This window comes from Channa argus, chromosome 6, assembly GCF_033026475.1.
Source record: "Channa argus isolate prfri chromosome 6, Channa argus male v1.0, whole genome shotgun sequence".
NCBI lineage: Eukaryota > Metazoa > Chordata > Actinopteri > Anabantiformes > Channidae > Channa > Channa argus.
Window position 1 is genome coordinate 13,382,304 of NC_090202.1, and position 27,755 is coordinate 13,410,058.

At 37.7% G+C, this 27,755-nt stretch overlaps 1 protein-coding gene across 4 annotated transcripts in view; it reads right to left on the minus strand.

Annotated features, from left to right (window-relative positions):
* The window catches only part of dync2h1 (dynein cytoplasmic 2 heavy chain 1), a 102,667-nt gene that overhangs the window by 7,447 nt on the left and 67,465 nt on the right, over positions 1-27,755 (minus strand). For 3 of the 4 annotated variants that reach the window (XM_067507137.1, XM_067507138.1, XM_067507136.1), the window contains 12 exons: positions 22,705-22,865; positions 22,060-22,185; positions 16,367-16,477; positions 13,626-13,695; positions 13,394-13,479; positions 9,972-10,047; positions 9,049-9,275; positions 8,096-8,200; positions 5,690-5,806; positions 3,371-3,478; positions 2,107-2,208; positions 701-790 (listed from right to left, as the gene is read on the minus strand). In XM_067507137.1, the coding sequence (XP_067363238.1) occupies positions 701-790; positions 2,107-2,208; positions 3,371-3,478; positions 5,690-5,806; positions 8,096-8,200; positions 9,049-9,275; positions 9,972-10,047; positions 13,394-13,479; positions 13,626-13,695; positions 16,367-16,477; positions 22,060-22,185; positions 22,705-22,865 (1,379 nt within the window). Of the gene's footprint in view, positions 1-700; positions 791-2,106; positions 2,209-3,370; positions 3,479-5,689; positions 5,807-8,095; positions 8,201-9,048; positions 9,276-9,971; positions 10,048-13,393; positions 13,480-13,625; positions 13,696-16,366; positions 16,478-22,059; positions 22,186-22,704; positions 22,866-22,900; positions 24,480-27,755 lie in introns of those variants that run through there. The other variant, XM_067507139.1, reaches the window with a different exon arrangement.

Consider the following 27,755-nt stretch of genomic DNA (forward strand, 5'->3'; position numbering starts at 1 on the left):
CATACACACAAACAGATGGGTAGGCAGGCAGGGAGGCCGGCAGACAGACACAGGCAGTGAGTCTCGCCCACACGAATAATGAAATGCATCAAATTCACAAAGAAATAAATAAGTTCTGGATGTGTACACATATGTGTGTGCATTCTAGTCTGCCAGAGCATATTGAGGTAGGCGTACAGTCAGACACAGTCGAGAGGAGATGTGGAAGAGTTTTAGCCAGAACCTTTATTTTCTGGCTCCAACCTAAGACACCTTCCAGAACCTCATGCTTTTATATATTAATCCTTTAATTCATGAGGGACATTTGAGTAGAAAATAATAAAATTACCGAACGGGCATTGTTTTCAAATTTGAACACAAGTGCCCCGCTAATAGTAGCAGACCTGCACAATTATCAGTTCCTGAGAAAACAATTAATAAAGTAAAAACTGACAACACAAACATTTTCAAAACTGTTTTAATGACTGCAGGTATGTTTTGTCACACTGTGTAAAGCTTAAACAATCTCTTTAGAAATTTTCTTAATTTAATAAATTTACTGTCACAGCTTAAGATGGTTGTATGTGCTTATCTTGGTCCATGTGCAACTACAGTACTGTGTGTACAGTTTGTGTCTGTTGTAAACACGCTCTGTTTGCCAGTGGCAGAAACAGAGAGAGGTTATATCTCTGTTTGTATAGACATACTGAACATAAGTTACCTGTATGGCGAGAGTCCGTGTTACTACAGCTCTGAGGTACTGCATTGGCTCTTCAGGTCCCTCCCATTTTTTTTGCCATGTCAAGGGACACTGAGACAGAGGGAAGCAGATAGGAGAAGAAATTATTAAGAGTGATAATGAAGAAAGAAGGTGTCAGTAAGAAGGTAATCCAACTATGTTGATTTTGCTTTGGACATTCTATTATCAATAAGCTATACTATACATAGTATATATCATGTAGTAATCCAAGATGCCTGTGTCTTACTAGCATATCAGCTTTCCCTATGTTTCTTGGGTCACATTGACACTACTCAAAATGCACATTTGAACACTATTAGTGACTAAAGGTTATACACTTTCAACAGACTACACCACCATTGTGGTCCTGCTAAAACATACATTTATTATAGCCATATTTTCTCTGATATCACCCTCTTGTGTCAAAGTTAAGAGTTGACACCTATGTTGGTATGTATAAATAAGGATTTTGGTAATTCTTACCAATTTCCTTTGGGTGACAAGTATTGTCAATGTTGTGTAAATGGAGATCAAACAACTGCTTACACACACATGTACAAATATGCACAGTGGCAGATCAAGAATCATATTCAAGTGTGGAAATTCATAATGGAGCTAAAAGAGACCGTGTGAGCATCTCAGCTGCCAGCTCAACCATTCAGTAACTACCCTGCTGTAAAAACAGTATGTTACACTGAAGTGTATAAGATGATAAACATGTTAATACTTTCGGATCTTCTAAAATATATAAAAGTTAATGTTACCGTTGGGTGCAAAAGTTTGTATCCCCTTATTTTGAAATGGCCAAAAAATAAAAATAAAAATAAAAAACAACAAACATAATATTAAATGCACAATTATAAATGTTCCTTTATCAGAAACGTTGGTTACTTCTGATAATAAAAGAAAATGTTATAATCTTAGGTTTAGGGTTAAGTTTGTATGTGCTTACATGCAATTTGAATGTAAAGTATGTATCCAAATCTACTACCACAAAGTTAAAATAAAATAAACTTGTTTTTAACAGCATTTAGTGGAAAAAATGCAGTAGTAGTAGTAGCAGCAGCAAAAACAACCTCTTAACAAAAGTGGAAAAATCACAGATCCAAACAGTATACAGTTGGAAAATATTGCTGAATTTCAAATAAAACTTCTTTCATGTTTTATACAGAAAACTACAGCAATACTGGATGTGTTACTTCATTTCAATCAGGAAAACGTCTATTTTCATAATATAAATGAAGTAATAAGAATCTTATGTTATTTTATCTTCTATTGAAATACACACAGTGACTATCATGCAAAGGCCTTATATTTACTCACACATACAAACTGTACAATCTTAGAGAATTTCCTAAGTGTATTTATCCCTTTTTACCACTTCTTACCTCTTGATTGAGCAGGGAAGTGGCTAATTTTTGGACTTCAGGAGTTAGCAGTTGGGTCCCTCTGATGACCTTGCTCAGTGCAGCCAGGGATTTGTGGATACTCTGCAACAACACTTACAGTTTAGTGTACGTACTGTCCGACATTGATTGGTGTGAACTGGGTCATGATGACGGACATTTTGCTTTATTGGTTTGTTAAAAAATCTATAAGAGCACTGAAGATATTGTATTATGTTGCAAACACTGGATTGCATATTCAGTACACATGAACTATTATTAAATACTACATATTATCAAACTCTATCCACTGTGGTTTTATCCAGAATGAAACACATATAGGATGTTGGCTAAATGTCTATTCTAGATGAAGAATTACATAATAACTTATACATGATAACACTTCTCATGTAAAAGAAGCATAGCCCACTTTCCATAATTCATATAAGCACATGTTAGTAAATACTTCTATCATTTATTTTTCAAGGTAAAAATCACTGTGCAGTAAACACCACCCATGGATGTATTAGGGCTGAAACATATAGGAAAATAATTTGATATACTTAAATAATCAGGATTTAACATGATTTTGTGAAGTTTCTTTTCTTCTGTATTATTTATTGCAACCAAGCTGTAAATGATAAAAAAATACCCAGCGTTAAACAGAATAGTAAATAAATTACTTTTCCACGTTGGCTGTGCATATACTGTACAGTACAAGTGTGTGTGCATGTTACAATGCCAACCAACAACATGCAAACGTGTCACCAAGGTTCCAGGGACTAATAGCCCCTCTTTCACGCAGACAACAATGTTCTTCAGAACACAGTCTTTTACAATGTTACAGTAAATAATTACAATAGATTACTCCAGGATTTTTATCCAACATTGTTTGAAGTGATGCTCTTACACACTTCAGTTCCAGATGCCTGTCAGCTGATACCTGGCTCAACTGACCCAAGTAGCATTTTGAGGTTGTATTAGCAGATGCATTTTTAATCATCAACTTATCAAACAAAGCCTGGAGGGAAATTTGAGGTGTTACCTTTTGTAGCTGCATCAGCACACCTGTTCCTGCCATCCATCCTCTCATTTCACAGACATATGTCCAAATAAGAGATATAACTATTATTTTGCTTTAACACTTCTGTTCCACTCCAGTTCATTGACACTGTGGGTTTGCCTGTGCCAAGGCCATTTTCACTATGGTTAGCAGCACTGCAGTTACATTTGTTTGTGCCATCAGACGGTTGTTAATCTGACATACCTGGACCAAGCGGATGGCATTGAACAGCTCTAGAGCAATGAATGACAGGATTGGTGACCCATGACCTTCTGTAGGTGGGGCCACCTTCTGATGGATCAGAGTAGAGCCCTGATAAATAGAAAGCACACAGTCATAGTTTCATATATGCATATCAACATAATTAAAAATGAATAGAAAAATACATGAATAGATAAAGAGAGCACTAGGAAGCTATAAGTCACTGGTAGGGTGAGTTTCCTAAACAGACACACAGGTGCAGTGTTTTGCCAGGATTTTGATTTATCAATTATTGGACCTTTCACATACATATGTATTTATTTTGCAATCCTTTAAACACATTCACTACATGCAGGTAATCACCATTTAATCAAACATGTGACATGAGAAACTAACTGGATACACCTGTGTTTATTTGTTACTTTATAGAGGTAAATATTTAATTTATAACCCAAATTCCAAAAAAGTTGTGAGAATGTGAAAACAGTGATTAAAAAATAGAATACAATGATTTGCAAATCTTATCAACCCATATTGGATTCACAATAGAAAGTCAAACAACATATCAGATGTTGAAATTGGAACATTTTACCATTTCATGAAAAATATTTCAGAATCCTAATTTCAGAAAAAATGTCCTCAACTGAAAATTGCAATTCCCACTATCGACAATATATAATATCATCTAAAGATTAAGAACAAAAGGGGCAAAGCCGAAGGTGAAAACTGGATGCGTGTGATCTTCGGGCCCACACGCCGCACTGCATTAAAACAAGGCATGATTCTCAACTAGGCATCACTGCATGGGCTCAGGAACACTTCTGTGTTGTGGTGAAATCCACAAATTAACCTAAACCTCTATAATGCAAAGAAGAAGCCATTTGTGAACACGATACAGAAACGCCACCATCTTCTTTGGGCCAAAGCTCATCTAAAATGTTCTGACCACAGAAAACTGTTCTGTGGTCAGATGATTCAAAATTTGAAATTCTTTTTGGAAACCATGGACACTTTGTCCTGCAGTCTAAAGAGGAGAGGGACCATCCATCTTGCTATCAGCACAAAGTGTAAAACCCTGAATCTCTGATGGTATCCACATAGAGGTTTAGGAGCAACATATGCTCCCATCCAGACAACATATCTTAGCATATTTCAGCAAGAAAATGCTAAACAACATACTGCATTCATCACAACAGCATGACCTCACAGGAGAAGAGTCCTGGTGCTGAACTGGCCTGCCTACAGTCCAGACCTTTCACCAATAGAAAACATTTGGCACATCATAAAATGAAAAATCCAGCAAGAAAGGCTCAGGACTATGGAGCAGCTAGAATCCTGCATCAGACAGGAATGGGACAACATTCCTCACCTAAAACTCCACCAACTGGTCTCCTTCCTTACCAGCCATTTACAGAGAGTTGTTAATAGCAGAGGGGATGCCACACAATGGTAAATATCCCCCTTTTTCAACTTTTTTGAGATGTGTTGTTTCCATCAAATTCAAAATGAGCTGTTTTATTGTAAAATCATTGCAAAGCATTGTAAACATACAGACAAACACAGTAAGGGAATGCCAACCTTGATGGACACAAAGACACAATAATGAACATTCATTCAGAAAAAAAAAACAAGTTAACTAAAAGCAGTTAGAGGCAGATTGTGATCTAAGGAAAACGAGCTGGTGATACACAATCATTTTTTTCTCTCAGCAAGTAAAACAAATCGTTGTAAGCAGTCCCTTGCATGCTCTCTCTCAACCTCTCTTTCTCTCCTGTAAAGAAATAGACATGGGAGCAAAGGAGAGGTAGAGCATGTTTTGTTTACAGGATTTGGAGTAATGCCGGTCTCCAAGCAACTGGACTCAGCAGTGCTGTCTGACAAGGTATGACAGTGGCTATCACGCAGTGCTCAATTAGACTCTACTAATTTACAATTAGCTTCACGGCTTTTAATTTAGACTAGGCACTGCTGCAAAGGCAATGTAAAACATGATTTTCATACAAATAAAGACTAGCATGTCAAGGTGAACACAATTAATAAATAAAAAGAAGAAAAAAGTTTTTGTTTGGTGTTATGAGTTTGGTGACAAAACAAAATAACATGCAGGTGTCGATCAATTATAGAAATGAGATTTTGACAGCTGTACACAGAGCCTTGGTGGCTGTGTGTGAAGTAATGTTGTTAGTTTCTTAGTTAGTTTAGTTCAGCCCAATCCTTTTATCCTACCCTGATTGTGACAACACAGACCTGAGTTTGAGGAGTATAATGTATGTATTAGCAAAATCTCACATGCCTATTTGAAAAAGGAAAAAAAGGACTGACCTGATTGAGTTTCTTCCATAAGTTGAGAACAGGTGAAAGTCCATTTGACCAGAGCTCTCTGTCAAACTTTGAACCAGTGGCTACGGAGCGGCTTAGGACACGTAGTTGAGAAATTACCTGTGAGTCAATCAATTGTAAACACAATAATTCAATTGACCAAACTGCACAGGAGGTACTGTTGTTCTGAATTAGTAATCTTTGTGTTTGTGTCCCTAGCAATATACAATTAAAAAAAAATGACTGTTTAAAATACTGACTTCTAAAAATTCTGTAATAAAATATCTCCATCTTTGGTGGCTACGCACTACAGTGACTGTCAACGCTGTTTTCGGTCTGGGAATATTACGAATGAAAATAGGCCAAACACAAACACATCTTCTAATGGCTCCTTACACACCTAATCAAGCCTGCTTAGCTTCCTGCTTCCTGCATAGTACTTTTATCTAGAGTCACTGTGTGTGAGTAGCTTTCTGCATATGGGTGTTGTGAGGAAGGCAAAGTGTCTGATAAATGGCTTTCATTTGGTCCAGGAGAACTTTTTTTAACACCTGCTTTATCTTCTCTGCTCAGGAGGTGAAGTGTGTGCATATACTATGTGCTTATATGGTAGAGAGAGAGAGAAAGAGAGAAGGATAAAAAAAGAGATATCTAATCTAGAACGTCACCCTGACAGCAGTAAAAGTGAGAGCAGCTGAGGATAGAGATTAGAAATATATTGGGGTTCATATATAAAGGGATTTAAATATATTAAGATTTATCCTTATCAAAACCAATGACTACCAGACAGCAATTGCATTTACCGTCATAACCAATTGTGAAGAAAAAGTTACTAGACAATGTTTAGGTGCAAGAAAGTTCAGTTTTAATCGCACTAGTGCAGTCAATCTACAGCAGTTTAGCTTTCACTTTAATTCAATTTAATTCTAAACTGTAGTTCAAAGCCTTAAAAGAGAAAACTATTTTTCAAGGTCTTAATCTATTACTTATTTTGAAAAGCATCTACTCAGAAGAACATAAGCACAAAACATAAACTTTTGTACATAAGCACAAAAGATCAGTCAAAACTCACGGATATTAAAACACACTAACCAAAACTAAATTATGGCAGGAGATTCACACAAACAAATAAAAAGTTGATCATTTAAATCAGAAGATGCAGCCATGCACTTTCTACTCTATGACCTGGATCTCTTCCATCATGCTTACATGGAAAAGAACAATCATCCCTCACCCAAAAACACACATGCGCACGCACGTACACACACACGCACACACAATCACACACACACAACAGTAAAAAGTATGTTTGGTACATTTTATGAGGCTGTGTTGCTATTGAGTTACATCAGAATCTGCAGTGACCATCAGCTGCTACACATACAGTGCATCGAGAAAGTATTCCCAGGGCTTAACTTTTTCATAATTTTTCCACATTTTGTCCTATACCAAAATGGATCAAATTTATTATTTTCTTTAAAATTCTACAAACAGTACCCATTAATGACAACATGAAAAGAAGTTTCCTTGAAATCTTTGCGTATTTAAAATAACTAATAAACGAAAAAATTAAGTATTCCTGGTCTTTGCCATGACACTTTAGCTGTCCGAGCGGGCCGGACAGCTAAACTGAGCGATCGAGAAAGAAGGAACTTAGTCAGGGAGATGACCAAGAACCTGATAGTCACTCTGAAAGAGCTCCAGCATTTCTGTGTGGAGAGAGGAGAACCTTCCAGAAGAACAACCATCTCTGCAGGACTCCACCAATCAGAACTTTATGATAGAATGGCCAGATGGGAACCACTCCTCAGTAAGAGGCACACGACTGGGCACCTGAAGGCCTCTCAGACCACGACAAACACAATTCTCTGGTCTGATGAAACAAAAATTGAACCCTTTGACCTGAATGCCAAGTGTCACGTCTGGAGGAAACCAAGCACCGCTCACCACCTGGCCAATACCATCCCTGCAGTTAAGCTGTGCACTGACCCTCCTTATCCAACTTGATGGAGCTTGAGAGGAACTGCAAAGAAGAATGGGAGAAACTGCCCAAAAATAGTTGTGCCAAGCTTGTAGCATCATACTCAAAAAGACTTGAGGCTGTAGTTGGTGCTAAAGGTGCTTCAACAGTATTATGCAAAGGTGGTGAATACTCATTACATACATGTAATGTTTTTTGAGCCATTTAGAAATAAGGCTGTAACATAACAAAATGTGGAAAATGTTAAGCCCTGGGAATACTTTTTGGATGCACTGTATCTGCTTAACTATTTATGTGAGTTTGCATAAGCAGGTGGGAATAAATCTTTATGTGCCTTTGAGTTTGAATTTCTGCATATGTTCTTTTTTTGGTGTTGGTGTGTGTGTTTGTGGGAATAAACAAGTGGCTGTGTGTGTATGTGGTTGCACCTGGGAGCTGATGATTCTCTGGGAGGATCTTTCTATGTTGGCAGGTAGACCAAAGAATGCAGGCTTGTCATCCTCCGGGAGATTCTCTATTATGCTGCGGTAGTCCTGGGAAGACACAGCCACATACAGTACAGTTCACACACAGCAATAAACCCACACACACAAATGCAGTAAAATGAATATTAAAGTGAGACAGAAGGAGAAGGTGCAACAATAGACCAACTGCAACAGTTTTGCAACACTTGCTGCAAAACTAAAATGTTAACTTATAGCATGCTAGTTAGCCATGGTGACTATGGGCTAAATGATACTGTCCTTGTCACTGGTAAGTTGGCATTATTTATTTGAAATACTTTATAATAGTAGTACTTTCATACATAGTACTTTAAAGGTTTTAATTAGTAAAAGTGGACTGTATTTGTATGTATTTGTGTGTTTACAACTAACTACTCAATTTCAGAATCAGAATACAAAATCCAAAATACTGAATACTTTTTTCTTACAAAACGGTTTCTCTATGGCTCTGCAGTTTACTAATTTAAAAAAGCAGGACTTTAAGAGAACACACACTTCATAACCAATGTGGTCATATATTCGTAGTTATTAACACATAAAATGAAGGTAACACAGCATGAACTAATACAATTTTAACAGTAAATACAGTCAATGAAAAACTTCGACAAAACTTCACATTTTTTTTTTTACATTTCTTTTAATGGTTACAATTTACCAGACACTATTAAGGTAAGCATAGACTTATATTACTGTGTGCATAAACTATGTTGCCACTTAGGTACAGACATAAAGACAGACATGGTTTCTATTTTTCTGTAACGATAATTCATTTCTTCAAAATATATAGGAGGTATTAAGATTGCATGTGTGCAAATGTGAATTAAATTCTGTACTTGCCATCTGTACTGTATGTTCCATCTGTGTTTTCATCAACTTACCAATATGGAGCAAGAGCTTGGGAGGTTAATCTGAGGTGGAAAGAAGGACATTCCTCCTCTGCCCTTTCTCTGACCAGCTGAGACAGAGGAAGAGAGAAGACGTGCAGAGAAGAACTGTTCCAGGTATGAACGCAAGATGCCAAGGTCAAAGGGATTGTCAATTCGTCCACCATAAATGGCATTGTCCAACAGACCGTGGATAAACTCCCAATGGAAAGGTTTACCACCTTGGGATACCAAGACACACATGTACCAAAAACACAATTATTATTTGTAATGCACGAACACACAACAGCAGAATACTAATGTGTGTTAAAGTCGTGTATATAATTTCAACATTCATATGATAAAAATGAATCAAAGCAAATTCCTTTTAATGCCACTAACTTTACCACGGGTTCTGTGATGACCCATTGCCTTAATGGAACAGGGCTTTATAATGTGAGTTACTCAGATTAGGAATACCAAACGATTCTCAGCATTTGATTTGCACTCGAAGAGTACACTGTGTGAGAATATATGTGAAGTAATAGTCATTCTGTAGTGTTCATGGTTCATTTCTCAGCTTTTTGATCTCTGTCTCAAAGTATTAAAACTTAAAAAACATTTCTTTACGGTCAACTCTAATCAGACAAAACATATGGGATTAATAGCAATTATGTACAGCCAGTCTATGAATAGTTGTGATTACAATTTTTAATTGTTTGACAGAATGGCTGGGAGGACGAATGCTCACATATGTAAACTGTGCTTTGAAATGCAGTTGCTGAGTTGTTAAGGTCCTGCTCTATTAGGGACAGTGTAAATTAACGAGGTAATTGATCAAAGACCCCACAGATTCCAGTACTCATAACCATGTGTGAAGCAGAGGTGAACTGAGCAGAGCTATCCACAACCCTGTGATCTATTACCAGCTCTCCTACCTTCAAATAGTCTGTCAATTATCTCAAATCCAGCACGAAGGTCTGATAAAGAAAACTCGTAGAACTTGGTCCAACCCTGGATAAATCAAAGAGGAGAAAGAATAATTCAAAAAGTATAATATAATAACTTTTTTACTTGCATAAGAATGATAATGTATCAAATACTGAAATACTCAGCCAATGAGATCCCTTTTCTTCTTAATCCCACCAAGTGTGAGCATTCTTAATTAACACAAATAATTATACCTTCTGTTTTCAGAATTAAGCAATCCTGAAAATCCCTGTAACCAACACAGGAATTTAACTTATGTTTCAAATTGATCAAGATGTAAAAACAAAAGAAAGTAAAGAAGATTCTGTTTTTAGGGCAAGTATTGATAATTTGTATTTGCAATAGCTGAGCCTTGTCAACATAAATTGTTAGGCTTGACCTGCTTAAATTTAACATGTAATTTTCAGAACTCCACTGCAGTCTAAGGTTTTAAACACATGATCAATATAATACCTTAACAGCTTCCTAAAGGCAAACTCTGTACCATACAATTAGCATTAAATTACCATTCACATTCTTTAGCTTGCAACTGTCTATTCTCATGCCCATCTCTCAGATTGTTGGTGCGTAAATCAGGCCATCCAGGATCTCACGGCTGTTTTTGGGATTGTTGTGGCCTACAAATGGCTGAATTTGCAACAGCATTAAACGCAGTCAGAATTTACTGAGGATTAGTTGAATTCATTGTTGTCATTTCCATATCATAAATTCCTGGAGGGACTAGTAAATTATAAAATTAAAACAATTTTTTAAAATATAAAATCAGACTAATATATGTCCACAATTGCTACACCATGCCTTGGAGCACAAATAGCCAAGCTATTATTCCTGAGGCTAGGGAGAAAAAAACAAGCTTCTGGAATCAGACAACATACGCACACACAAAAAAATCAGATTGACCATTCTACAAAAAAAATCAACTGGAGTGTGAGGAGATTCTCAGTTTCCGCACTTTCCTATATGCACTTAAATCTATTAAAGATAAAAAATTGATTTAAAAAAAAGAATATAAGCTTCCGTTCTGCTCTTTCTTGCACTTGCATTTCATGAAATGTAAACACTTTTCTATTAGGACTTTGCTTTGATCTTTTCTCCTTGACTTAAGATTTTTTTCTTGCCTTGTACCTCACTTGTAAGTCGCTTTGGATAAAAGCGTCTGCTAAATGTCTAAATGTAAATATGTGTGATTCAATCAGTCTGCTTTTCAATCAGCTGTCATTTTGCCAGTTATGCTGTACAGTAGGTGGATAGGTTGGTGGGATGTAGCAAACTATGTGGGCATGTTTAGTCATGTTTTGGATTAATGTATGTAATATATGCTCAAATCTGTGCTGGGCCCTGTTCCTAGTGCATACAAATCCATACATGCACGAGAACATTCCCACTTATACACATGATTGTGCTCTTGCATGTATCTATTTGTTATATGTAAACAGCATCAGCTGCTTATTTGCTGAATGATTCAACGCATGAGTGAGTGAGAAAGTTGAGTAATTCTGTTTTTCAGAAACAGTACTATTCACAAATTCACCAGACCGGAACCTTAACTACTTATCCTCTTATTGCAATTAACCGACAACATAAATCTTTGATCTGCTGCAGATCATCTGCTATGGTCACCCACACACATGCACATACACAGTCACTGTATGTGTTTTCTCTTAGTAAGATTGTACACTACTTGCTTTGTTTTTTAATAAACTTTCACTAACATATAAAAATTGTAAAGACAAAACAATAATAGATTGGAAGAGGAGGGAGCACGGTAGATGAAGAGTAAAGTCAGTAAGAGATGGTAGAGTGGACAAAAGGAGCTGTGACTGTATCAACAATTAAAATATTACGTTCTTTGATGAGAAACAATATTAACATCCCAAGTTAAAACACCACAGATTCATTGACTGTGAGACAAAAAGAAAAACGTAGACAGGGTAACAGTAGGGGAGATTGGTCAAAAGAGTAAAGTGAGAGAATTTATGGAAGGAGGAGAGGTAATTCAAATCCCTAAAAGATTTAGAAGACATGGGCAAGCTATATGCTAAATTTGTAGGTTTAGGGAATTTAGGGTATAAGGAAATCTGTTTAGGGTATAGGGAAATCAATAATGCTTTACTCAAACAACTCCACATTCAGAGGAATGGTTAAGATGAAAGTTGGGACCCAACGGAATATTAGAGAGACAAGTGGGCAAAAGTTGTGTCAAATGTTATTACAAAACAATATTCTTTGCAACATATTCTTTGCTCCCTAGAGAAGTCTTTGGGTTATTGGGAGTGTCTGACAATGTGTTATTTAGGACACAAAAAGAGATTCTGTCTACTGCCTATTATTCCATTAGACAGACCACTCTTAGACATCTCTTTTATTTATACAGATACAAATTTGCCCCAGTGCCATAGACATTGCCACACACTGGCCTGCTACCAACATGTAAGATGACAAGAGGAATCTTGACAGGGAAAACTGCGGTGGGTATCATGTAATTACTTCTTTTGCCTGTTGTTGAAAATCTCTCTGCAGACTGAAACCTAATTGTTGCCATTAAATTATCTAAAAATATACAAGGAACAACTAATAGTGATTATGATTCAAGACTGTTTGACTGAATGTGTGTTTGAAAGCACAACAAATGAACAATCAAATACCACATCACTAATGTGAAGACCCACATAGGCTGAGGACATTTAAACAAACAAAGACCTGCCTCTACTATTTACTACCCTTATATAGGAAGATGCATTGGGATTGTAGGCCTATGCTCTAAACAAAGTAGTTTGTACTATATGATGTTGCTTGATCATGTTGAAAAGCCATGTGTGCAGCTAAATACTGTGTGAAGGGTCTTTAAATTGCTAAGAGTTTTGTGCTGTTCATCATTACCTTGGGTTTCAACTGAGAAATTGAACAGTTTCATTTACATTATTCAAACCCTCTGTCCTGTTATGTTGAGCTTCCTCTGACTGGATATGCCATTGCAAACACTTTGGTCTAACAACATTAAGCTAGGTATCAGAAGAGGGGGGTGCTGTTTTGAAGCTAAACAGATTTGGGAGCTGTGTGCATTTTGACAAGCACTCAAGTTTACTACAAAAGCTTTTATGTATATTATGTCCATAGTACTTCCATCTATAGATTAGTCCATAGTACTTCCACGTGTACATTTTGACCAGACTAGTACCTATCTTGTGCATACTCTAGATACTGTATATTTTGCACTTCTGGTTAGATACTAAACTGCATTTTGTTGCCTTGTACACAGACAAAAACTCCAAAAATACATGTTTTTTAAGCTGGTCACTAAAAACAGAAAACCCATCTCTGTGGTAGTGTTTTTACCATTTCTGTGGATGTCGTAGTAGTTTGTTTTTACCTGTGGTATGTAGTTGCGTCTCTCCTGGCAGACGGCATGAAACCAGGCCAAACAGAACAGAGACTGAGCTCTGGCTACCATCCCTCCTACACAAAAAGAAGGTAAAAAAAAAAAATCATCATTAAACTAAATACAAAACAAAGGGCTGAGCATACTTTATTTAGCTGTGGATGGTTAAACTTTATAAATTCTGTATTGTAGCTAGAGGAGAAAAAAGGAGAGGAGAGTCGACCTTTACTGATCTGCTCTGGAGTCCACGTCTCATAAGTTCTTAGGAGATTCTTCTTCAACCCAGGAGGAGCCTGCAGATGGGTAAAGCCCAGGAAGATGCATACAAAAACAGGGTGGGGCAAGGTAAAGAAAGATAGAGGGGGAGAGCAATAAGGAAAGCATCTTATTATAACAATGCTTAAAAGTTCAAATAGCAAATAACATTCTTTCATACAGGCAAAGGAAATGACAAGGCCCAGATGAACAAATAGGCACCGCCATTTTTTTAAACCCAGGTTTTGGTATGTTCTACTGTACTTCAGTTGGTACTATCTCTATATGTCATCACATGCTGTTTCTCTAAGCTGTTCTTGGCAATCGCAATTCCACAGGGAACATAATTTTTATAATACATAAAACAATGAACATATATTGACATCGCTCGACACATTTTCAGCTTTGCCGAACATTTGGTACATCCATCTGGAGGTTCTGATAATGGAAACAAGAGCCAGAAATGCATATTGGTTAAATTTGCCAAATATGGTAAATTCACTACATATGTTACCAATTTAAATGTATATGCAAAGTGCTTGCTTTGACTACACATTAAGTCTGAATGATTCATTTACTGTTACAGTATCTGGGATATGTATGGTTTAGCTTTAGGTTAGTATTTTGAAATGATGACTTGTACTTCTCAGATATTTTTGAATAGAGGATACATTAAAGTCATTGTGAAAGATCTTCTGCTAAAGTGATCAAGGTTCATATGTTCCTTCTAAAACTGCAGGTCTGCCCTAAATCTGTTTGAGTTTATCGGATTATCAGATTCATCATAGGACTACTGCCATGTTAACTTTTTGATGCTGATCCTTTTCTCTCTCTGGCATAGACAAAGTGACCGGCTTCTACCTCATTATTTCAGCAGTTTACTGCTGACTTGTTTTAACATTTTGTAATTAATTTAGGAAGATAAACTCTGGCTCAGTTGGCTATAATACTCCAATCACCTCCCACTGAGAATGAGCTCATCATTGTCTTGACTATTTAGGTTTAACGTTCATTGAACGCAATCTACCTGTGAATGTGCTGAATGATTTTTATCACTGTTTTTACAATTGTTAGATCAGCTGTTAACAACCCAATCCGCTTTTTGTAAGAGCACAGAGGCAGAATGAAAAAGACATAATCACCATCCTCAAAATCACAGATGTCGCGGTTTATGAAGATAACTTTTATGCCTTTTTTTGAGCCGTTTCTTCCATCAGTCTGTCAGCTGGGATTTATTTATTATTATATTTATTATTATTGTTATTTCCTCTACTGTGTCCAACATATAGTTCAGTGATGTTTAATATAGTTTATTCTTAACTAATTTAATCTTTAAATATAATTGGAAGCTTTTTTTACAGAATGATCACTGGTTAATAAACTACTAAGCTTAACCAGTGTGGTAACAACTAAACAGACATAGGGGTGACTGGGAAGTCCCCAGCTGTAAATGCCTAAAGCCTTTTCACAGGTGAGATGGACGCGAACACGAATTTAATGACTTTAAAAATCCTGTCTGGTTTAAGGATGTATTTAATAATAACAGGCTCTAAGTTCCTGCTGTGTATCATATTTGAGTAACATGAGCTCTGCAGCAGTGCGTCAGTGAACAGTGTTCACTACCACACACTTTGTGTAAATGTAATTTTCTGTCGGACCTTATGTGGACATTGTTTTTAAAATGAGGTGGCAATGCGCCCCTAACTCGGTTAGGGGTTACTGTCTGCAGTATTTGGATACGCACATGTTGGAGAAAGCCAATTAGAATGTATACATGGCAGAGCAATCAGCCTTCTGCGATGTAAACCTACCTACCTATCTACCTGGGGAAGCCAGGTTTCCCTAATTCCCTGCTCTGAATGGGTGAATGGGAATCAGCATTGTAAAGTGCTTTGGATGAAAGCGCAATCAAATCCACCGTGCTGATTTGTTGTGTAGCAAACTCACAATTATACAACAGAGTTACTAAAAGTGAAAATCCATTTTAAATTTGGAAAAGAAGCAGATTTACTAACTTTCTGCTTGCAAAAGACAATAAGCATTGTGTTAACTGAAACACTTAAAAAGCCAGGTTACAGGAAATCCGCATATACATGCAGCACAAGAGTAAGCTGATTTCTCCTCCACCTCCGACTTATTTTAAAAGCCTTGCTTTTCTCTCTCTCTCTCTGCGTTTGTGTCAAAGTAGAGTTACAGCACAGGGGGAGAGAAAGGAAAGACATATGCAGATAATTCACAACAGTGACTTATAAAAATCAATGTGGGATAGTGACTTATTTAGACTTCTACAAGAAACTTTGCGTCAGTTAAGTTTTCTGTTGGACTTTAGGCTGACTTTGTTTTTAAAATGAGGCATCTCCCTGTTAACTTGGTAAAGAGCTCTCCTTTCATTCATTCTTTAACTCAGCTGTGTGCAGCTTACTGTCTGCAGCCTTTGATTGCGCACATGCGCAGTTGGAGAAATCCGACTGGAAACATGGTTACACGTATACATGGCAGAGTAATCTGCATTCTCCGACAAAAACGTACCTGAGGAAACCACGTTTCCCTAATTCCCTGCCCTGATTTCGGAAATCAGCTTTCCCGTATACATGACACTTAAAAAATAAGCATTCCCAAGAAAGCTGACTGTAACCTGGTTACTTAAGTCCATGCTGTATGTGTGTGTAAGCACTGTCTAAAGAAAACAAAGTGAGAATATGTGATTACCTCATAAGTGATCTTAAGGCTGGACTGCAGTAGTATGGTAGGAAATCTTGGATGAATTTCTGCCGTCAGCCAGAGACGAAAGCCTGCTTTAGGACGCAGTACGTTTAGCTCCTGGAAGGAGGGACAACATACACACATAAGACAATGCACAAATTAAGAAATCATCACAAAAGAAATGTGTTAGCATTTTATAAGCAGATCATGTTTTCTGTGATATCAGGGTGTCTTTATTTCCACATGCTTTTTTACTCGAATACAAATGCAAACAAAAAAATATTATCATCGCCCTGAAAATCAGAGATTGGGATCCAAGCCTCAATAACAATCTCAGACAAGGTAATGCAAAATGATCTTGAGTGAAGACCACAGAAACATTCCTGAACAAGATCCAGTTACCTTCATAAGGTCCAGCCACCATCACAGTGGCTGACATCCAAGAGAGGGTCTCAAGTATGAAGAGCACCAATCATGTTGGCACTATCAGGCCAACATGATTTACGTCTACTGGCTAGATAAGTTAACTTCACTCCACCTACAATTAGTAGTACCACCTACCAATCCCGAAGGACACCCAGAAGGGAGCAGTGCAACTCCCTATGACCCTCTCTATAGCATCCTCAAAGAAAATATTGCATCTGTTGGACTCTTTCTAGGCATGAAACCATATTAGTGCTCACAAATTCTCACCTCTGCCCTTAGATTAGCTTCTAAAACTCCTTTTCCCATAACTGCATTGTTTGGCTCATCAGCTTTATTCCTCTGTAGTGCCACAGCTCTACACATCTCCCTTGTTCTTAGAAATCAGAACTAGTACACTTCTCCTCCATTCCTTGGGCATCCTTTCACTCTCCAAATGAGAGAATCTTGTTAAACAAACTAGTGAGAAACTCTACTAGTTGACCTCTTGTAGACAATTCCATACCTCCACAGGTATGTCACCAAGACCAACTGCCTTTCCACTCTCTGTTCCCTTTCATTTTCCTCTTTCATCAACTCTTCAAAATACTCCTTCCATCTTCCCATCATGCTCCTGGCACCTGTCAATACATTTCCATCCTAATGTTTAATCACCTTAACCTATTGCACATCCTTTCCATCTCTATCTCTTTCCCTCACCAACTGTACAAATCCACGTCTCCCTCTTTAGTGTCCAACCCAGTATACAAGTCCTCATATGCTCTTTGTTTGGCCTTTACCACCTCTACCTTCACCTTACACTGCATCTCCCTGTATTCCTGTCTATTCTCTTCAGTCCTCTCAATGACCCACTTCTTCTTAGCTAACCTCTTTCTCTGTATACACTCCTGAACTTCCTCGTTCCACCATCAAGTCTCCTTGTCCACTTTCTTCTTCCCGATGACACACGTAGTACACTCCTACCTGTCTCCCTGATCACATTAGCTGTAGTTGTCCAGTCATCTGGAAGCACCTCCTAACCACTCAGTCTGTCTCAGCTCCTCCCTGATAACCACACAACATTCTTCCTTATTTAACTCTCATTAATTCGTCCTCTTCTATGTCTTTGTCCTCTTCATCTTCCTCACCACCAGTCATTTTACACACGACCATCCTGTGTTGTCTGGCTACACTCTATTCTACCTATACTTTACAGTCACTGATCTCTCTCAGATTAAAATGTCTACACAAGATGTAGTCCATCTGAGTGCTTCTACCTCTGCTCTTATGTCACCCTATGTTCCTGCCTCTTCTGTAAGAAAGTGTTCACTACAGCCATGTCCATCCTTTTTGCAAAGTCTACCACCATCTGTCCTTTTGCGTTCCTGTCCTGAAGACCAAACCTGCCAACCGCATTCTCATCACCTCTGTTCACTTCATCTACATGTCTATTGAAATCTGCACAAATCATCACTCTCTTCCTCTGGGATGCTCTGCATCACTTCATCTAACTCACAGTAGAATTTCTCCTTCTCTTCTAACTCACATCCTACCTCTGGGGCATAACCACTAACAACATTGAACATCACTCCTTCATTTTCCAGCTTCAGACTCATCAACCTGTCTGATACTCTTTTCACCTCTAGAACATTCCTTACAAATTCCTCTTTCCACCTTCCTTCTCTGCATCATGTCTACAAACTCTCTAGCCTTCCCTATCAGAGTTCCAACATTCAAAGTCCCTACTGTCAGTCCTACACTCTTGGCTTTCCTCTTCTCTCTCTCCCTATAAACATGCCTTCCTCCTCTTCTTCTTCGACCAACAGTAGCCCATTTTTACCTGCATCCTCAACAGCATGTTGAACTACAGACCTGATTTGTCACGTGTTTTACCCTGGATGAACCAAAAAGTTCAATCCTGATTTCATCAGAACAGAGAGTGCTTCATGTGCTTCTTTTGCAAACTCCAGAAGGGGTTTCATGTGTTTTGACTGAGGAGAGGCTTCAGTCTATCCACTCTTGCCTAAATCGGTGGAGGGCTGCATTTATGGTTGTCCTTCTGGAACTTTATCCCATTTCCAAGATCTGTGGAGCTTAGTCAAAGTGACCATCGGACTCTTGGTCACCTCTCGTACTTAGGCCCTTTTCCCTTGATTGCTCAGTTTTGCTAAGTGACCAGCTCTTGCGAGAGTCCCGGTTTTGCCAAAAGTCTTCCCTTTGAGAGTTATGGAGGTCACTGTGCTCCTGCAGTACAGGAGAACATTTTTCAGATCTGTGTCTTAGAGAAATCCTGTTTTTGAGCTCTTCAGGCAGTTCCTTTGAGCTTGTGGTTTTTGTTCTGATACAGTATGAATATGCAGTGTAAGCAGAGAGGCCTTCTATAGAGCAGTGCCGGTGCAAGCCTGGTAGAAATTGGGGACGGTTGCATCAGGAAGGGCATTTGGTGTAAAAACTGCGAAATCAACATGCGGCCAATGATCCGCGGTGGCGACCCTGAACTCACGGGATCAGCCGAAAGGACAAAAGAGAATAAATAGAACTTTACATCTATGTATATAATCAAGCCTCTCTGTATTTCCACTGACTTTCTTCAATAGTTCTCCCTCTCAGTTTCCAGCATTGTTTCTCCTCTTGTCTTTCTCAAAGACCTATGTGTAAAAATAGTATGCTGGCACCTTAGGGTCTTGTGTCATCTGATTGGGTACTAACACAAAGGTATGTGTGCACCTACACATACACACGCACACAAGCTTGTAATATTTTTTTTTTCAGCTTCATTTAGAATCCAATCCATTCTCATGGAAGCAGACAGGATGACTGAAAATCAGAGAGAAACTGACATGCTTTAAAGAAAACACCTCTATTTCTCATGTATGTGTTTGTTTCTGTTGTGTTGTCAACCAGAAAACCACTGGTACAAATGTTAACATTTTTAGAAGCTGCAAACAGAGACATCAAGTAAGAAGCAAAAGGACATGAGAGAAAGGGAGATGTCAGAGGAAAGGAGAGAGAGAGAGAGAGTTCTGCACAATAGGAATTAAGAGTTATAAAATTTAAGATTTCTGTTTGAGCGACGATAATTGTTACATTGATTACAAAAGTTGTGATTCAGTAAATTGACATTTACAGCATAATTGTTATTGTGGTACTAAATTCTGCACTATAAAAAAAGCTGTTATTTCATCATACTGTAAGTAGACATACAGATGGATGGACAGATGGACGGATGGCTAGATGATAGATGGACAGATAGAGGAGGAGATGAGCCGAGTAGGTGATGTGAAAAATGGGAGAAATAAAATGTACAAATACAAAAGTGGAAGAATCTGAGGGATAAGAGAACATCTGCACTGCCAACATCAATTATAAACACTGACTGCTTTCTTTTTCTTTTTTCCATCCATTCCTCCTCCCTAACTGACCAACTGGTTTAGTGAAGGAAGGATGCACCAAAGAAACAGATGGGAATAAAAACTTTGAAATATAGTAATTTAGAAACTACATTGAAAGATTGAAGAAAACTATGTAAATGGACACAGCTACAGAAACAGAGGCAATTACTTAAAACAAAGCCATCTCTGTCAATCAATTTTATTCTGCCTGCAGTTAATTTTTCTTCTACCTCTCTCCTTTCACATCCACCTTCTTTATTTTTTCAATAAACTCCCTGTCTCTTTCGTTCCCCTTATTGCGTCAGTTTTTCATTTCAAGCTCGACTGCTAAGACCTGAGCCTCATCGGTTGCTGGGCAAACAGTGAGACAGGGAAACAGAGAGAGCACAGGAAAGAAAACTTATAGTTATAAAATATGAAGGGGGAAAGGAGGAGTTTTAAAAAAACTGAGAAAAGACAGCTGATATGTGGAGGTGGAAACAAAGAGAGAAAAATGGAGAAAGATACATTTAAAAAGGGAAGAAGAGAGGTAAGAGAAAGAGAGTGGAGCAAAGAAGTAGGAGAAATAAGTTGTAATAAATCATGGTTTAGGCAACACTGGAAGCACTAAAACCTCTGAACAGGAGGTATGTCTGGTTAACCCTCGGGTGTGTACATGTACACACACATCTAATGCACACAAAGACATACAGGCTCACACATACTGGAGAGGTATAGAAACATTGTCCAATCACTGCCAGCTGCTGTGGCTCCAAATGAGATATGACCTGCTACATTCAACAGAACTAAACCAAATTGCAGGACAATCACATGTAAACACAAAGAAAGTGAAAGTCACATACAAACCCATGTGACTTTTAAGCACACGTAAACAATAGTTAAAATAGATAAAGGGTGAGCTATATGGCACAAGAAAATAAATGAACTAAATAATTAATTAAAAAAATAAAGTCATTACATGCAAACCAATACATGCATGTCTCAACTAATGGGTCACAAAACATCCACATAAACAACAGCACAGTGAGTAACATGGGCCAAAAGATGGAATACAAAATGTGGATATGAAGAAAAAAGTAATAGTTTCTATGTGGGCATATGTATGTGATAAACATAAACAAATGGTTGTATTATAGCATAGTTTTATATTATAATACTAAAATATTGTTGTACTACAATATTTTATTTAAGACTGACAAGCATAGTAAAACTAAAAATTACATACAAACTTTTAAAGCCCTGTTATGTAATATTTTTTACATTAATTTCTGCTTCAAAATCATTTTGCTGGTACACTGACTTATAATAAGGTGAATGGCTTGAATTAGTTTTCCCTTTACCATCCAACTTTGAAATCTCATCTGGAAGACCTCTGGGGAGACGTGTGTAACAGTTTGTGACACGAAGTAGCTTGGTATTCTTGCAATACATCTTATACATGCTAAACATAGCAAATGAGGCAAGAAGAGAATGAAGCGAGGATGACAAAAAGTAAGCATGACTAAGTAAAGAGACACACACACACACAAAAAAGAGTATTTTATATATATATATATATATATATATATATATATATATATATATATATATATATATATATATATATATATATATATATATAGTCCTTGTTGACAAGAGCTAAAAGAGCTAAATGTAAGAAAAATGCAGAGCTATTACATAATTGCTGTAACAATGTGATGTGACAATGTAAAGGCCCTTTATCAATAAATAGCTGCAATTATCCAATAAGAAGAATAACAGGATCAGAATATAATACACATGTACTGTGGACCAAAAACTCAGAAAAACAAAACTCGCTCTCACAAACACACACACACACACACACACACAGACAAATGTCTCTTTGTCCTTACGTACAAAGACTCATAAAGACTGGGAACCTACTTTTTCCAGTGTGTGAAGCCATGCAGTGACGAGGTGAAGATTTTTTAGGCATAGCCAGTCTCCATTTCGGGAACATTCTCTGAGTGTAGCTAAGGCTACATCAGCCTGTCCCTGACCCATAGAGATCTAAACAGACAGTGGAGAGGGTGGAAGGGGTGAGAAACAGAAGCAGATGGACGGAAAACTTGATTTTAAATGTTAATTTCTCAGAATTTGCCGAGATACTCTGGGATTCATTATAAATCATATTTCTTCCCAGTTAGTGAAACAGAAATACTTGCAAAGTGAGATTCTTAAAGTGATTTTTTCTCAAATGAAACTCTACACAGAGCAGACTAATGTCCATAAATGTATAATCTTTTACACTTTGACTATGCACACAATACTTGCTAGTATGGTACGATTTAAATTTGGTTTCTTAAATTCTGTAACCTAACTACAGGTTTAGGAATGTCTTTTAATGACAGATTGTGCAGATGTCTTGCTCTCTTGAAATTTATTAGAACTGATTCACTCCACTAGTAGAACATTATCAAAAGCTAAAAATTTAACTACTCTCATAAATGTTCCCCATTTAGATGAAGAGTAGACTATTCTGTGGATCTGATCATGATATTCTGCTTTAGAGTGTACTATATCCCATACCTCATGATAGTTGTCCTTTCCAATGGTTTCTGCAGCTAGTTCTGCTAGCTCCTGAGATGGGTCGGCACCTGGAGAGATGATGATCAAGACAGGCTCCCATTCTAATGTCTCAGTATAGAGACGCCTCAGGTTCAGAGGAGGGGGGGAGAGCTCTTTCATACCTGCAGAAAGGAGAACAATGAATAGCATGAAACAGATCTGTAAAAAGTGTGATACACTATTCAAAGTCAAAGTGACTGGTTATCCTGCTCAGAGTGGGTACTAGGGAGGGGACAGTGAAAGAAAAAGTGCAGGTAGATGACTAACTAATAGCAGCAGATGCATTTGGTGAGGATAGATGGGGAAAACGGACACAGGTGGAGGGGACAAATTAAGTGGTAAAAGATGACAGGGACAGACCACCCATGAACCCACCCATGACCAGGGTGGGGTAGACTGAAAATGGGCTGATAAAGAACTAGAAAAAAGTAGAGAGAGAAATACAGATGCAATAATGGAGGAAGGAAGAGTGGGCATAAGAGGAAGACACTGACAGAGACAGTGAGAGAGATTAAAAGGTGATGTGCTGTACATACTGAGTGCTACGTATGCAGCAGTATTCATCAAACATAGCAGAGGAATACCTTGTCAGCCCCCTGGTGTTGAGAAGCCAGGCTCTTTGTGTATGTGCTTTTGTACATCTAAGAGTGTGTCTGCATGTGTGTTTCCTTACTGAGCATTAGGCTCTAATCCTGCTGTAATATATTGAATTGCATATCAGATATGAGTTAATAGTGACACAGAAGCAGCGACTAGCTGTGTTAGAAATTCCACTGTGATGTTGTTCAAGCATGGATCAGCAGATCTCTGTTTCAGACTTACCCAGACTCCAGACACAATATCTCTCGCTCTCTCTTTCTCTCTCTCTCACACTCACACAATCTCTCTCACACAGACACACACATACACACACTGCTGTCTTTTCTGGTTGAGACGATTGCCTCGCCTGAACATTCTTTTGGTGTCTGCTGCCAAATGCAATCCACTGCACCGAAGTACACATACATGCACGCACACGAGGTTTTGGTAGAGAACATTTCAAATCGACCTTTCACTGCATCACTATGGCAACACTAAGAAAAATACTCTTCTGACCACATGTATTTACAAAATGAGCACGAATACACACTATATTTGACAAAGGCCATTAATCAGTATTGGTGCTGAATACTAGCATCATCTGTCTGTGAATAGCAGAGTTCCCCTTGGTTTTAAATGACACAGTCAGGACAAAGACAAGCACAGAAAAAGACAGTGTCACGTTCTCTTTATGGTTCAAACACTGATTAGTCAAGGAGACACTGAAGTAGTAAGAATTACACAGCAGACACTTGTTTACATGTAACACTTACAGGCACTGAGAACAGAAAATCTTTCTATTAAAATCGATGTAATTTATAAAAAAATTAGAATTTGAATTTTAAAGCAGGCAGCACAGTGGTGGTAGAGTGGTTAGCATTGCTGCCCAACAGCTAAAAGGCCATGGGTTTACATCCCTGGCCAGCCGCATCCTTGTGTGGTTTGCATGTTCTCTCTGTGCTTGTGTGGGTTTCCTCTGGGTATCCACGTACTCTGGTTTCCTCCCACAGTCCAAAGACATACATATCAGGATAATTGGTGATTCTGAATGGTTGTCTTTATGCGTATGTTGGCTCTGAAATAGACTGTCGACCTGTCCAGGGTGCCCAATGCAAGGGTGCCCAACAGCAAGGATAGCCTCCACCCCACCCGCGACCCTAAACAGAATAGGTGGTTACAGATAATAGATGAATTTTAAATGTGCTTGGATGTTTAAACATAAAGATCCTCTCTTGGCTGGATATGTAATGTTAAAAAAAATAATAAAAATCACCAGAATGACAGCAATGTATTTGTGATAGAGAGTTTGTATTTCAAGAAGCAGAGTTAGCAAAACAGTGAGCGAGCGCTTTGTATGTATATATGAGGTTGTGTTCACCGAACCATGCCTGTGTGCGTGAGCAGTGCCCAGGCCTGGACTGGAGGGATTGAGTGAGATTAACTGTAAGAGGATTACAGACCATGCCTCATTAGCATACTGATTTACTGCCAAAAACACATACACACAAAATCTTTCCTGGCCTTTTTTTATGTGCCTCTCTCACACTGTCATTCACACACTCACGCACACTCACCCATCCTATTCACTTCTACACACCCAACACTGTCAACTAGTGAAGGGTCAAACGATACTGAAGTGTGTGTCTCAAGCACAAAGAGTGAAACCCCGTATCGATATGTATATCGCTTGGAAAAAAAAAAGAAAAAAAAAGAAAAATCACACAGCTGCTGTGTCGTATGGAAGTGAAGCACCAAAGTATGTTTATTAGTAAGCATTACTTTCGACTTTATTTATGATGAAAGGAGGAGAGGAGAGGAGTCTTTGTTTGATGCTCTTTGTATTTGTTTTTGTTTCATCATTATCCACTGATATTTATGGAACCATCGAGAAAAACAAAATTTTCTCCCGTCTGCAATCATTTTTGATCTTATGATGCCAAATAAGGTAAATGCTTTCCTTTCCTGTTTCCACTTTTCCTCAGTTTTCATCTGAGCTAATTATGTTCACATTCCTTTCTGACAGACTCTTCATTTAAGTTTTTTCACATGAAAAAACTTTTATTTGCAGGTAAAATCAGCTCTGTCAGCTCTGTTCCACAGAACTGTCTTACAAACAGGAAAACTTCATCAACCTCTACAAACCTGGCGTAAATTGTTTATGTACTCCCACCTCATCGATACCTTGTGAAAGACTTTTTTTTCCAAAGCCAGAGAATTGGTTTCAAAGAGACAAAATCCCCTTGGCCCCAACATGCTACAAAAACGTTTCTTTCTTAATAAGTACACAAGCACTCACTTTAACTTTTTTTCATAAATGACATTTTTTGTACATTATATCTTTGACATAATAGTCATAGTCATATAACTTTTTTTGTTTTATTAAAACTAATTGAAATAAATTTTTGTAATCCCGTGTAATCCAGCAGATATCGCTTTTAAGCGATACACCAACACAGTGTCAACACTGTGTCAGGACAGTTAAGGAACTGTGCCATACACTCCATGAGGTGTCATCTACCCATCACTACTGTCAACAGTGGGTTACCTTGGTGTTCAAGAAGTGTAGAGAGAGACACACATACAAAGTCTAGTGTCCCCCTTAATGAGCCAGTATTACTATTATTAGTAAGCTGGAGCAGCTGCACAACAGCTGACACTGAGGTTCAATCAAAAGAGCTTTTGCTATCAGCAGGAAGCAAAGCAATCAGAGTGGCTCATCCAAGTGCTCTCTCCATATCGGTCTATATCTGCTCCTCTCCATCCTGTTTTTACATCATTTATGCTGCTGAGTGTCCTATTTACAGCATTTGTGAAATTACTTGAGAGTTGAGATAAAGACTACAATCAAATGACAGCCATGAGTTTTAAAGAAAAATGGGGGGTTTTAAAAACTCATTCCCCAGGCTTCTTTGGCACAGCGGTCATCAAGTAAGCCTCGTGACTTTTCCCATTTGTGGGGTGCCCCATAGGAGATTATTTAGAATTATCCTCTCAAAGACACATATGACATTAAAATTGTTCACATACTATCCTGAAAACCACAAATACATATGATTACAATGAAATTAATGAATCTATCCTATCTAAAAAAATAAAAAATAAAAAATAAAAAAATCCTTTCTGCTCTTTCTTGCACTTGCATCTCATAAAATGTAAACGCTTTTCTGATAGGCCTTCACTTTGATGTTTTCTCCTTGACTTAGATTTGTGCTTGCCTTGTACCTCACTTGTAAGTCGCTTTGGATAAAATCGTCTGCTAAATTACTCAACGTAAATGTAATTATAAAAAGCTCTCATAGACACTAGTGAAAATCATTCACACATTATACTGAAACCTCTCATACACATATGAAAAGCTCTCATAGAGACTAGTGAAATTCAATCATACATTTCATTTAAACCTCTCGCACACACACACACACACACACAGGAAGTGTGTGGAGGAACAGGACGTCATGCCAGTTTAACAGGAAGGTAATTGAACAAAAGCGCATTTGAAAATACAGGCTAATGAGAGTAACCACTGTTAGCCACATTGCTCAACAGCCTGCGAGTAGCCTGACTGTGTCCCTGGGTAAGACAATGAACCCCAAAGTTGTCCTCAGGGTTCACTACTTATTTGTTTGTGTCTCTGGATAAAATATAAGATACTTACTACTAAATGAGTAATTGTTATTGCACAATAATGACATCCCCATCCGTCCCCACAAGTAGATCAGCAGCATGTATAATAAAGTGAAAACTTTTACAAGATACTCAGCTGCTTTAAAGATAATGGCTGATGAACTGGGATCTAACGAATACATTTGTAAATAAATGTTGTTAAAATAAAAGATTTAAAGAAAGAGTTTCATTTGGCTGCAGCCTAAAAAATTACTTAATATCACTGATGACAAAGGACTATGTGACATTATATAATATAGTAGAGGGTTGACTTTACTGTTTAAAAAAGGCACCACAACAGCAGAATGCAAATATATATTTTGGCATAGATTCCCTTATTAAAATAGGAAATGTTTGGCCTTTAAATTTTGTTCATTCATTAATCAATATTTATGTTACAAAGATGCTGATGTCCAAAACACATAGATTTCCCAAAGGTTAACACAACCAGTAAGGCTGTTTAAAAAGCCTGTGTGCATTTGAAAAACTGTATGACACTAGCAGGTACAGGACTAGTGTTGTCAGAGTACAAAGCAGATCTATCTAAAACTTTTAGTTGAGTCAGTAAAAACTGACATTTGAACAATACATAATTTACTATGAACTAAAACTATGTGTGTGTGAGTCATTTACATTTGTTTAACACTATTTTGTTATGTACATTTTCTAACTATATTCAAAGTAATACCTTTTAAGAATTTTTTTTAATTGGTGTTAATGATTAACTTGGACGAGAGACACTAAAAAATGGCAGGCCACACAAACTCAAG